Source organism: Aquarana catesbeiana, linkage group LG09 (assembly GCF_042186555.1).
Source record: "Aquarana catesbeiana isolate 2022-GZ linkage group LG09, ASM4218655v1, whole genome shotgun sequence".
Classification (NCBI taxonomy): Eukaryota; Metazoa; Chordata; class Amphibia; order Anura; family Ranidae; genus Aquarana; species Aquarana catesbeiana.
The window spans coordinates 243,502,097-243,516,404 of NC_133332.1; the positions used below are offsets into that span (position 1 = coordinate 243,502,097).

General features: G+C 42.0%; 1 protein-coding gene across 1 annotated transcript; it reads right to left on the reverse strand.

Annotated features, from left to right (window-relative positions):
* Positions 1 to 882: 882 nt before the first annotated feature.
* LOC141108452 (ring finger protein-like) lies at positions 883 to 12,288 on the reverse strand. The gene is made up of 2 exons (XM_073600067.1): positions 12,127 to 12,288; positions 883 to 7,678 (listed from the first exon to the last, which is right to left on the reverse strand). Exons 1-2 carry the CDS (start codon positions 12,136 to 12,138, stop codon positions 6,563 to 6,565), a joined length of 1,128 nt encoding a protein of 375 aa, XP_073456168.1. The 5' UTR covers positions 12,139 to 12,288; the 3' UTR covers positions 883 to 6,562.
* Positions 12,289 to 14,308: the final 2,020 nt, after the last annotated feature.

The window sequence follows — 14,308 nt, forward strand, 5'->3', positions numbered from 1 at the left end:
TAACAGTACACATGTTCCACACAAACCAAAGACAGTGTTTCAGAAGCAGAAATTCATACAAACTGTGAAGCATGATGATGGAAACATAATATGGTTTGTGGTTGCTTTGCTGCTTTAGGGCCTGGAAAGCTCACAGTCATCAAGCCAACTATAACAGTGGCTGTGGCCTCCTACCTTTTTAGGCCCAAAGTCTGCTGTAGATTCTCTAACCTGCCACAGAGCCACCCAGTTCTGATACCGCCACCCAGTCTCCCATAGTGGGCCATAGTGCCTCTCAACTTCCCTCTCACTGTCCCCCCAGGCCCCTTGAGAGCCTTTAGCCCTCACAGTGCGCCCCAGCCCCAGCAGTGTCCTCCATTCTCCCGCAGCATCCCTGCAAATTCCCCAGCCTCCTAGAGAGACCCCTAGCCACTTCTAGAGACACATCCTTCAGAGTTTCCACCAGTTACCTAAAGAAACCTAAAATTTTGTAGGGGGATTTTGAAATGGGTGTTCATGCAAGGAAACCCACAAACTTCTTGCAACTGAAGGAACTTTTAGTTGATGTCAGAGGCTGGTGGGCAGTTATAGAAAATGTCTGCTACTGGGGGTAATAGCAGCTTCTGATATCAAGGGTGTACACCCTTGACCCTCAGCAAACTATTACGTCTGTTGACATTCTTGCTTAATAAATGATTGAAAAGGCGATATTTTCTTGTGTGTGTGTTTTTTTAAGTACTGTATAATCACCTTTATCTGTAGACACTGTTTGAAACTGGATCCAATGTCTGACTGCTCAAATATGTTGAGAATGTCAACAATTTCCTTGGAGTACATAATGTTTCACATGACTGTAGATGCATGCTGAAATAGTAATAAAATAAAAAGCGCTTTTAAAAAGGGTAAGGTCAAACTTTTTATTGTTAGTTTTTGAATAGAATGGCAAGGAGTTAAATCCTCTGACAGTTTTATTTGGCTGTACAATAATGATAGTAATACAAGCAACTCTCCTATTTATTATTCCTGTAAGCTATACATCACCTAAACTATACTAGGAACCCCTTCAAAATGGAACGTAAGATATAGAATTAGATAGGGTTTTTATTTGCACTAAAACATGTGGGTGGAATTTATCAAGGCAGACAGAATCTGGAGCAGCCATACATGGAATCAATCACCTTCTAGCTTACATTTTCAAACCTTACCTGAACAAGCTGTGTAAAGAAGCTGATTGGTTGCCATGCAGAGCTGCTCCAGTTTTGATAAATTGTACTGAATATCCTTATTGGTGTTCTTCTAAAAGTAAGGCCCCTTTCACACGATCAGCCCACAAAGATCCGCCTGTCCGTTTTTCAGGAGGATCAGAGCGGGCCACCCATTGACTTGTACTAGCAGGCGGATGTCAGCCGAGATGTGTCCGCTGACACCCGCCTGCTATCCGATCCGACAAGATCCACTCATAACAGACGGAAAGCGATATGTTCGCCATCCGTCGATCGGATCAGATGAGTTTGGATGGAAACGGACATGCTGTCCATTTTCATGCGATCTTCCCATAGAGAACAGCAGGGCTCTGACATTTGTCCCTGCACAGTGAGCAGAGACAGACCTGTCATCCGCCTGCTCTGCGGTGATCAGCGGAGCGATCCCCTGCTGAGCTAGCGGAGTCCGTCCAACAGATCCGCTCCGTGTGAACCCAGCCTAAGTCTCCATACCCACTTTCAAAATATACATAAAAATAATTAATAAAAATAGGTTTCTGAACCATTTTTAAATAAGAAAAAGCACATATTAATATAGCCCAATACACATCATATGTGCTCCTTTTGCACAAGATCTAATTGCAACTTTTAGGTAAATATATCTTTTATAAATTCACACTTGCATATGAGATTGACTAAGATTTCCTACGGGAGACTCAGCAGGGTTTCCTAACAACAGCTGCAAACACTGAAGCCCCATCCAAAGTGATGGGAGACCAATAGTGTCTCTAACTATCCATGGCCTTTTGCATGTAATTAAACATGCAATGATTACTTGCACATGATACTGTTCACGCCCAGGGCCAATCATCTGCAGGTAATGACTGCGTGTTCAATTACAAGTGAATGGCCGTGAATGGCTGCAGGCAATGTCAGCCTCCCATTGCTTTGATTGTAGGTTCCTACCTGCAGCTGTTTGTGGAAAACCCCACTGAGTCTCCTGCAGGAAATTGCAACCTGTCCCATACACAAGTGTGAATGAGGCCACAGAAAATGCTCATGTATACGCCACACAGCAAGGTTTGTAATCTTAATTATTTCATGCTTTTAAATACAATGTTTCAGTGCAATAGAATGTCTTGCATGAACACTAATGCCCCGTACACACGGTCGGATTTTCCGACGGAAAATGTGTGATAGGACCTTGTTGTCGGAAATTCCGACCGTGTGTAGGCTCCATCACACATTTTCCGACACACAAAGTTTGAGAGCAGGATATAAAATTTTGTCGGAAATTCCGATCGTGTGTACACAAATCCGACGGACGAAGTGCCACGCATGCTCAGAATAAATAAAGAGATGAAAGCTATTGGCCACTGCCCCGTTTATAGTCCCGACGTACGTGTTTTACGTCATCGCGTTTAGAACAATCGGATTTTCCGACAACTTTGTGTGACCGTGTGTATGCAAGACAAGTTTGAGCCAACATCCGTCGGAAAAAATCCTAGGATTTTGTTGTCAGAATGTCCGAACAAAGTCCGACCGTGTGTACGGGGCATAAGAGCTCATTGCTCAGTGTTCAGAGGGGTGCCTTCACAAATGGTATCTATCTATCTATCTATCTATCTATCTATCTATCTATCTATCTATATATATATATGGTTGCCACCTCATCCCTTTAAACCCGAACACATATTAATTACACAGGTCCTGAGGCTAATTTAATGCAGATAAAACAGATGTTGCTTGATGTATCGGAAAGTATTCAGAGTACAAGTGGAGTCCCTACGAGCTCAGCATGGATACCCAAAACTCCTTTCCCCAGATTGGAAAACAGGGATCAGCATTAAAAACAAACCAAAGATCCTACAATCTACCCTGCCATGATTGCATAGACCTCCAAGCAGGATTCAGCTGAAACCAACTAAACTCGCAAACCTTGCTAAGCAAGCACTAAGCAACCATTCTGCCTGCAGTTGTGCATATGGCTGTTTATAACAAAAATAAAACAATAATCAGGTTAACTAAGTGAAACAGTGAAAAGCACAGTCAGGTGCAGTCTTTCTCAATCTTCTAACCCCAGAGGAACCATTAGGCTTATTTTTAGTTCTGAGGGAACCTCTGCTAAATTATTTCATCAGGAGTCAGTGGGAAAATGCCCTTTATATTGGTAGTCAGTGAGTAGATTACCACAATTACAGTGGTGGTCAGGATGCCCCACTTACAGACAGCCAAATAGATCTTTGGTACCAGGCCGCTGGTTCGGAAAAAGTGGTGTTGGCCTCAGAACAATTCAGGCACCATAAGATGGGAGGTCAATCAGTCACAGCTCAATTAACCCCTAGCAACTTCTAGAGCAGCCATTCTCAATCAGGATTTCTTGAGGTGTGACTGATTGACCTCCTAATATGAGTGTGCCTGCATAGTTCCAGGGCCAACTCCTTGAAAGAGACAGCGGTATGACACCAACGATCTGTTCAGCTGTCTGTAATAGTGAAATTTGCACCACGACTGTAAAGGGGCATTCTTTTCACTGACCACCAAAGTAAAGTGCATTATCACCACTGACTTTTTATAAATTGGTTTTAGCAGGGGTTCCCCTATACTTAAAATATATTTCCAGGATTCCTTGGGGGTAACAATAAAGGCTGCTCAAGAGGAACCCTAGGGCTCCACACAACACTGGTGGAAAGTGGCTGATCTGGTGGCCACCAGTATTTTTGCTGAGCACATATAAATGTTTCATTCTGAATCAAGTAGTTTTTCCAAACATGTAGGTAAGTGCTGAATCAGTAGCAAAATAAAGATGTATTTAAAGTGCATGTGAATTTGGAGTTCTTACTTTAGGGCAGAATAGTGAGGAGCTAAAGCCACTGTCAGATTTATATTGCTGTCTGTGTCCCTATCAAAGTGATAGGACATCCACAATTTTACAGTGGTCACAGAAATACAAGGTGAGGGAAAGTCTTCCAAGAGATGCACTTATTTCACTGACAATGGTTCTTAGAGGGATTTTCTTTTGTGTCCACATGACAGGAAGTGAAATATTCTTAAGCTGATACTATAGGCAAAATAGGTCTTTGTTTTTCGAAGTCCTCCTGTAAATTATTTTTTAACTTGTTCCAGCTTTAACTTTCTCTATTTCTCAACTTCCTTTAACAGACCAAACTGTTCAGAAAAAGTGGCACTTACAGGGTTGAGACAAACCATTTAATACTGGCAGTGGTGTTAACAATGGTCAGCTTTTAGTCATTTAGTTAAAAATATAACCCTAAAAGGAAAGACATTTTTTTAAGTTTTAACTGCTTAAAAATGTTAGCTAGAGTTAGACTCTAATGTGTTAGTTGCTTATGAAAAGTTCCTTTTAAATCTACTAGTCCATCTAACACTACCCTCTCCAGACAGTGCAGCTGTCCATGGGTGACTCCATTGCTCATCCATAGATTGAGGAGTCACCTTAAGACAGGAAGTGTGTTACTGGCTGGATCACAAAGTGAAAGTAAAGGGAAAAAAGCCAAAAATAAAAACAACTAATAAAGCTAATGTATTTAAGAATTGGTAAACTGAGGTATATTATATTTATGTTTTGGGGATTTATACCATTTAATGTGGCACAGATGGCAACAAAAACTTAGAGGGCTCTAACCCCTACCTACTGTATCTAACACTAGAAGAGAAGTTCCACTTTAACCATGCGAACAGGACCATTTTTTAATATTACTCATGTTAATATCCTGTATTCTAAAACACACACAGTGCAAAATGTGTCTTTCTTCTGTCCCTTTTACATTCTCTGACCTTATTCTTGCAGACACATACACAGTTACATAGTTGTCTTCCAAGGTCATAATTGACCATACCGTTTTTTTCAAACCAGAACACGGGCATTAACAGGTTATGACAAAGTATAAATAACATTAAGACAAGAAGAGAACTTGCCAAACTAGAAAAAATAGAGCTGTCATTGCTGGGTGTTTTTTTTTAGATGTGGGTTACAGGGCCAATATGGAACAACTTTGCAGCCAATGAACTCTGAGAAAGCAAAGCTATTCCTAGGACTGGAGTTACCATTAGGCTCAGTAGACTTATGGTCTATACTGTAGGCAGCAGAGACAAAGAAATGGCTTTTCTCTGTATAGTAATGAGCCACACACACTTTTTTCCATCATTAGTAGGCACATGGTTGTCCAATATAAGCTTATTTATACATTGTTACATTTTTTTAAGCCAGATCAAGCTCAGAAAAAGAAGCATATGTTTTATGTAACATCAGTGAGGATCCAAACAGAGAGGTGCTGCCTTGGGTGCCAAAGGTTGGGTGCCTACAGACTCCCGTGATAAATGACCAGCCCCTACAGACTACTGTGGTGCATAGTAAGTAACTACACACTAATATGATGGATAACAAGCCCTTACAAACTTTTGTGATACATGACCAGCCCCTGCAGACACATGTGATGGATAACCAGCTCCTGCAGACTACTGTGATGGATAACAAGCCCCTACAGATTACTGTTATGGATAACAAGCCCCTACAGACTTCTGTGATGGATAACCGCCCTCTAGAAATCCATGTGATGGATATTCAGCCCCTATAGACTGGTTTGATGGATTATCAGTTCCTACATACTCCTGCGATGGATATCCAGTCCCTGTAGATTGTTGTGATTAATATCTACCCCCTATAGACTGCTTTGATTGATATCCACCTCTGCTCCTATATGCTTGCAGGTTCCCTCAAAACAAACTGTCTACCTATAGGCACTATGGTTTCCTAATGGATATGGTCCCACTTATAAACTCCCCCTGTGTTTTTAGCACTTTTTCTACATCGGGTAGAGCTGAGGACCATAAGATGCCTGCTGTCCTCATTGTATAGGATTATGTTGTATCCATGGACAACCCAGGACAACAGAATAAATACTGCTCCTGGATAACAGCAGGACATGGCTAAAAAAGCACAGGAGGAAACTCAAATTTAAAGTATTATTTATAGCTTAAACCTTGTTCTATGATGGTAAATAGAGAAGGGAAAGGTGTAAACTCCGGTCAGTTTAGGTTATGTTGTCTGTGTCTTGTTGAGGAGATTTCCTTTCACTTCCTGTCCTGAAGGAAGTTAGAGGAAATTCTTCCAGTGAGGGGAATTTCCACCTAAGCTTTCACCTTAACAGGTATGTAGGCTTAGGGGTATATTTCAAGCCACAGCTTATTTTTTTTGGTTCAGTTATGGCTACACTTTAAAAGCAGTACATTTTGGAGCTGATGTACTCAGGAAAACAATAGGTATTGTATATAAAATGGGAAAAGGCTCTTAACTTTTTACCCATGTTATATAACCTGGTTTATGCCCAGTGTTAAGATTTCCTTCAAAGCCAACTTTTCTATTTGCCAAAAACAATCAACAGTATAAAAATAGCAATGGGCACAAACAGGAAGAAAAAGCAAAAGAACTCAGCAAAAAGTAAAAGCACCAATGCACAAAGGTACAAGCAGCGACAGCGATGCTGCAGCCTGTTCAGACTGTCCACCAATCTCTGCGGATGACGTACACATGGTGGGAAACCTATCAGACGCCCATTTTGGAAGCGTTTCTGGAACCTATACTCCAGAGCCCCACATAGCCCAGGTCTCCGCACAATTGGTTCTGGTGCCACATAGTCCTGCTGGATGTGGATGCCACCATTGTCCAACATCTGCTCCTGCATCTTACGGATCTCCCACTCCATCCTTGGGGATGTCTGTCGGCAAAGTGGGCATGTCACCCTGCCAAGGTTGGGCGGGTTGGCTTTGTTGACCATAGTTTTTATACAGTTATCACAAAAGACGTGATTGCAGTTGAGCAATGACTGTTTATGACTGCTGGCATCATAGAGCTCAGTGCAGATTGGGCATTCCTGCTCAAAATGATTCTCATCTGTTAGAAACCTGGAGGATTCTTTGGGTTCCTCAACTTCTTGGACTTTGTTACTTTCAGCAAGGTTTTCTGGAACATCACCTTGAGAACTGCTAGCACCAGATGTTCTTGGAAAATCATAAACTCCAACTTTACCCACCAGGTAATCATCTTTATCATCAAGACCAACATCTTCTGAAGTTAAGTCTTTGGGATCTAGACCTAGGTGAGGACTGAGAACTTCTTTGAACTTTATCTCTGAGTTCTTAGGTATGGTTACACAACTGTCCATACTGAGTAATGGTGATGTAACATAAAAATCCCTACTTGTACCATTGATTACATTTATTTTACTAGCGTTTGAAAGAGTTTTGCTCTCAGGACCATTCTCACGTTGTTCATCAACAGGGATAACAATTGGTGACTTTTCCAGTTTGCTTCCAGTGTCTTTTTTTCCTACAGTTATGACCTTTATGAAGTCAAAATCCTGTCTTCCTGCTTTATTTTTCTCTCCAGAATTTGTGCTGGGTCCATGTATTTCACCAGTTTCAGAAGAGTCATCATGATTCTGATCTTCACACTGAATCACTGGGTGTTCCATTCTCTAAAAGACAAGCTTGGTATTTAAAAGAATCTTCTCTGTTTAGATACATATAAGTAGGTAATATTTTTTTTCTGCACAAGCACTTTAAAAAAATGTCACTAAAAAATAACAATGGATTGCTAAACAGATAGGACAAAACTCCTAATAGATTAATACACAAAACACCACGAAGGAGAATGCATCTCCTTAGGCTACCAAACTGAAAAAATCAGTTTATTGGACATGCAAATAAATCAAGAACAATAAGTGGGCAAGGCTATACCCCCCCATGTGAACCACTTGGGGTATGTCCAGACCTGTGCCCGGGTTGACCCTAAATGCTACCCTCACTCCCCCACCTCACAACCAGAGAACCCACCCCACTTCACTAGCCCTGTAGTCACCTGTTCCCTTCCCCTGGGTACCACTACACCCCCTCCCTCACCCTAGCTAAAACCTAGCTCCCCCTCGATGGCAATGTGGTCCTGTCTGTGTGGGATCCCTCAGTTGGTATATGTAGCCTATATTATATAGGTAATTGGTGCGGCTGTGGGCCTACAAGTGCAAGCATCGGTTTAGTCAGGGTGATCCCTGCAGGGTCTGTGAGCTACTACTCTGTGGTGAGTGTGATTGCCTGTGTATTAAAATAAACCTACATTGGTATACCTCATACAAGCATAACCAGTATGAAAGGATCTCCGGGTATGTCCTGACACAGAAGCATAGCCATTTGTGGCATCTCATGCTAATTGGATGCCTTCACATCTCTTTGACCGCTCCTATTCAGCTGCATTGGGACCAGCCTGCCATGCAGTTATAGCTTGTGCCATTGTAGCACTCAGCAGCTAATGGACCTCAATAGAGTGGTGGTACTGGCACCCTGACCACACTGCTGCTTGCGCTTGTAGTCCCACAGCCGCACCAAGTACCTAGTGGCGGGCTGGACACAGCAAGATTAGCAGGTGTAAATAGCGGGTGATTGAGCAGCTACATTTAACCCAGTACTGGGTTTTTGCCCATTTAGAGCCTCAATATAGGCTACATATATCAACTGAGGAATCTTATACAGACAGGACAACATTGCCATCGAGGGGGGAGCTAGGGTAAGGGAGAGGATAGAGGGGTACTAAGGGCAAGGGGAGGGGTGACTATAGGGCTAGTGGAGTGGGGTGGGTTCTCTGGGTGTGAGGTGGGGAAGGGAGGGTAGGATTTAGGGAGGGCCCAAGCACAGGTTGGGCCATACCCCATGTGGTTTACATGGGGGGTTATAGCCTCACCCACTTATTGTTCTTGATTTATTTGCATGTCAAATAAACAGATTTTTTTTCAATTTGGTAGTCTAAGTAGTGCATTTTCCTTCATGGTGTTTTGTGTATTGATGTTTTTGGCAGCATCTCCCCTTTGAATTAGGGTATAGGCACCAAAATACCACTCCCTGGATTCATACATATATGTGGGCTTTTTGACATATATTGACCTTATAGATTAAGCCATGCCCACTGACATGCTTTGCTACGCTCACCAGCGCTTAATCATAGGTCCTATGAATAAGCTCCAGTCCAATAGGACCATATTGACCTATTATTAAGCTTCGGTGGGAGGAGCGAAACATGTTAAGGGGTGTGACTTTGGCAGAGACTTATGGGCTGAGGCCATTTTCAAGACTACTGTAGGTTGGCTGGGTGGGGGTTTGGTGATTTTATACATGTATTGCTTTGGGTGAGCACCTTTGGCAGACTGTACCTTTCTCCTAAGTGACTGCGGGAGTTTGGCTTCCCCAGCTTGAGTGGTGTTCATAAACTATCACCAACTATCACCAAGGTCACTGCAAGTTATGTGTGGCCTCCTCTGAGGGCCATTATTTTCAATTGTTTAGCAATCAAGTGCTAGTCCTAAGGTTCTATCACTAGTGATTATAATATAACAATTGTGCCAAGTAAGCAGGCCATACATTAACCACTTCAGCCCCAGAAAGTTTATTGCGTTACTGCGTTACTTTAACTGACAATATTACTGACTGTCACAATATACCTAAATAAAATTGATGTCCTTTTTTTATTTCCTCACAAATAGAGCTTTCTTTTTATGGTATTTGATCACCTCTGCGGTTTACTTTTTTTGCGCTAGAAACAAAAAAACTCTGACAATTTTGAAAAAAACAACATTGTTTACTTTATGCTATAAAACACACCCAATAAAAAAAAAAAATGAAAAAAAAAAAAAAAAAAAAAAATCGAATTTCTTCATCAATTTAGGCCAATATTGTATTCTACATATTTTTGGTAAAGAAAATCCCAATAAGCGTATATTGACTGGTTTGTGCAAAAGTTATAGCGGCTACAAACAATGGGATATATTTATTGAATTTTTATTTATTTTTTATTCTTTTTTCTACTAGTAATGGCGGCGACTAGTTTTAGCGGGACTGCAACATTGCGGCCGACAAATCTGACACTAAGTGACACTTTTTGGGGACCAGTGACACTAATACAATAATCAGTGCTAAAAAAAAAAAATGCACTGACACTGTACTAATGACACTGGTAAGGCAGGGGTTAACATCAGGGGCAATCAAAGGGCTAAATGTGCTCCTAGGAAGTGCTGGCTAACTGTGTGGGAATGCCTTGATTGGGGGAAGACAGAGATCTGTGTCCCTGCTTAGCAGGAACACAAGATCTCCATCTTCCCCTCTCACAGAACGGTGGTGTGCCTTGTAAACACAGGCAGACTGCCATTCTGCCTCTCTTGAGGATGATCGGCGTGTCCCAGTGGACATCGCGTCCGCTGGACCCGCTGATTGGCTTCCGCGGGGTGCGATCACAGCAGGAGCAGGTCGCCGGCGGCGCGCACCCCGGTGCATGAAATCACATACAGTTACAGGATTTCGTGCAGGAGGGCTGCCGCGCCGCATTATATCTGTGTGGAGCAGTCAATAAGAGGTTAATCTGTTTGTGTTTTTTTTTTTTTTGCTCAACAAGCAGGTTTAATGGAAAAAAAAAAAAAAGGACTTGATTCCTACATCTGGGATTGGAGAGTTTTTCAGGAGTTTACAGGCATATGTTCCCTGCACCCCTGCTAGCAAAATATAATAGCGCAGCTGGAGGCATTCCCCCACTTTGAGTGTTGATGGGGGAATCAAGTGATTTTCTTTCCTTCCCCCCTGCGGTCAATCGGTGTGTTCCAAAACAATAATGAGGTATAGCCATATAGTTTATTTCTAGTTTTTGCATTCATAGTTGTACTACTAATTGTAAGTTTAACTCATTCATTATTAACAGATGCAAAACATGTTCATATTTACCATTAAAGTGTACAGAGCAGTAAAACTGGATGAAAATCTCAAAGATTCATTACATGCCACCAACCTAACACTATCTGAAATCTTAAAGGGTCAGCCCACCTAATCTTGATACTTCTAAATGTAGTCCCCCACTCAGCTCTTTAGCTTAACCATAACTACCTCAACGTAAAAAAATAATCCATGAAAAAAAAATGTATTCTCCCATGCAGTGGGGCTCTGCCTGCACTGCATGGGTTAGCTGCTTGTTTTGTCTAGGAGCGCAAGGGAAATCTGTACATACCCAATCCTTCCATCCTCTAGAAAAAAAACCACCAAACTCTTGAGAGGAGCTTTCTAGCAAAAAAAGTACCCAAAAACGTGTGAAAAAGCTCAAAGAAGCTCAAAAATGCACAAAAAAAGAAGGATAAAATGAGCTGAGGACCGAGGTTAGGGTTTGTGAAACAAAAAAAAGAAGCTCAAAGGAGCTTGAAGAAGCTCACTAAAAACATGCAAAAGAGCACAAAAAAGCACAAGCTTTTTCAAGCTTTTAGGCAGACAAATAAAAGCTCAAATGCATGTAAGTCCAGGTTCACATTGATGCGATTTGGCATGCGATTTGACATGTCGGTGGCAATAGCACCGTCCAAATTGGTGCGACACTAACTTTGCAATGCCGCACCTAGAGTTGCCACCTCATCCCTTTAAACCCGAACACTTTTGAATTACACAGGTTCTGAGGTTAATTAAATGCAGATAAGGCACCAAGTGAATTTAATTACCACCTTAATCACCCTCAGAACCTGTGTCATTAATATGTGTTCGGGTTTAAAGGGATGAGGTGGCAACCGTAGCCGCACCGATTCACAAAAGTAGTTTCTGTGCTACTTTTGGCGACTTCGGGTACGATTTCAATAGACATCTGTGCAGGAACCCACAAAGATGTCTTTGAAATCGCCCCCGAAGTCGGACTGACTTCTGAATGAAATCGTGCGAGTTCAGCTGAACTTGCGCGATTTCAATCCCACAGCAGTGTGAACCTGGGCTTAAAGCAGCTTTTTATTTTGAGCTGCAGTGTGCATGAGCCTTAAGGTAAGATCTTTAGAAAACAGTGTGTTGGAGGCCGCTGAAAGCTGTTGGGTGAAGTGAAAGGAAAGTATAGGCAGACCTTTATCCTGTGAACCTTTCTTACCTGGGAAAGCATGCATCCCCTGCAGTTCTAAAGCTCTGCTCAGTAGTCCCAGCTGTGATAAGACTAGCCTGCTCTATAGGCTCTCTCTCCCTCAGCACGGCGCCCAGACCAGTCCATCCAGTTTTACCAGAAGCTGGCAACCAATAGCAGTAGCAGATCAACCCTCCCGATAAGAGTCATTAAAATGCTGATGCAGAAGAAAACAGAGAGTGTGGACAGAACATTTATATAATATACATTCTACCATGTGTAAAAACATACCTCCCAACTTTTTGAGATGGGAATGAGGGACACCTATTAGCAAAAGTATGTAGGCATAGAACACGCCCCCTAAAGGAGAATTATACAAAAAAACAATGTTTTTTTTTTTTACCACTACTATTTCTTAACATTGGCTTTTGAACTTTATAAATGCAGCAATTTAGAAATAGGATGAAAGGTTTAGCACTGGGAAACACTTTTTGAAAGATAAATTTTCTATACAATTATATAGATCAGACCAACATGAGGGACAAATAAGGAGGAAAGGGACAGAGGGACTTTGTTCCAAATCAGGGACAGTCCCTCGAAATTAGGGACAGTTGGGAGGTACGCAGTGTAGATCAGGGTTTGCACCTCATCCCTTTAAACCCGAACACATATGAATTACACAGGTTATGAGGCTAATTTAATTCAGATAAGGCACCAAGTGAGTTTAATTACCACCTTAATCAGCCACAGAACCTGTCCACTTCCGGACCGCCGCACGACTATGTACGTCCTAAGTTTGAACGGGGATATCGTTGTTATGGCAGCAGCTAGCTGCCATAACCCCGGTATCCCCGTTTTCGTGCGGCGGCCGGCTTTCAGATAAAAGTGGTCCCTGCGGCGGATTCGCCGCGAGATCACTTTTATCGGTGGCGGGAGAGGGCCCCCCCCCCTCCCGCCGCGATCCGGTGCCCTCCGCCCGCTTACCGAAGCCGTCGGTAGCGGCGGAGGCGATCGCGTCCTCTGCCGTGGTGTGTATAGAGACGAGTGAGGCCAAGATGGCGCTCACTCGTCTCCATGACACTGCTGGGCGGAAGCGACGTCAAAACGTCACTTCCGTCCATGCCTCTTAAAGGCATATTTTTTCAAATGTCATTTTTCTAAATGACTTTTTTTTTTTTTATTGCATTTTAGTGTAAATATGAGATCTGAGGTCTTTTTGACCCCAGATCTCATATTTAAGAGGTCCTGCCATGCTTTTTTCTATTACAAGGGATGTTTACATTCCTTGTAATAGAAATAAAAGTGACACAATTTTTTTTTTTTTTAAAAAGTGTAAAAATAAATAAAATATTGTAAAATAAATAATAAAAATAAAAAAAAAATTTTTAAAACCCCCCTGTCCCGACGAGCTCGCGCGCAGAAGCGAACGCATACGCGAGTAGCGCCCGCATATGAAAACAGTGGTCAAACCACACATGTGAGGTATACCGCGACCGGTAGAGCGAGAGCAATAATTCTAGCCCTAGACCTCCTCTGTAGCGCAAAATATGCAACCTGTAGAATTTTTTAAACGTCTATGGAGATTTTTGAGGGTAAAAGTTTGACGCCATTCCACGAGCGGGCGCAATTTTCAAGTATGACATGTTGGGTATCAATTTACTCGGCGTAACATTATATTTCACAATATAAAAAAAAATTGGGATAACTTTACTGTTCTTTTATTTTTTTATTCAAAAAAGTGAATTTTTTCCAAAAAAAGTGCGCTTATAAGACCGCTGCGCAAATACGGTGCAAACAAAAGTATTGCAATGACCGCCATTGTATTCTCTAGGGTGTTAGAAGAAAAACCATATATAATGTTTGGGGGTTCTAAGTAATTTTCTAGCAGAAAAACCTGTTTTAAACATGTAAACACCTAAAATCCAAAACGAGGCTGGTCTTAAAGTGGTTAATATGTGTTTGGTTTTAAAGGGATGAGTTGGTAACCATAGTGTAGATCCATCTTATCAGGAGTCATTGGGCCTCTCAAATGTCTGCCTACAAAAAATTGAATACTAACTGTATTCTTCCTGGTGGACCACACTCAAGCTTCATGAAAGGAAGGAGTCCCCAAAAGCCTTCATCATACTGGACTGGGTACTGCCTGGCCCCTAACAGATACTATTTTATGTACAGTAAATGGTAAATCGAGATAGGCTCCGGCGTGTTTGGG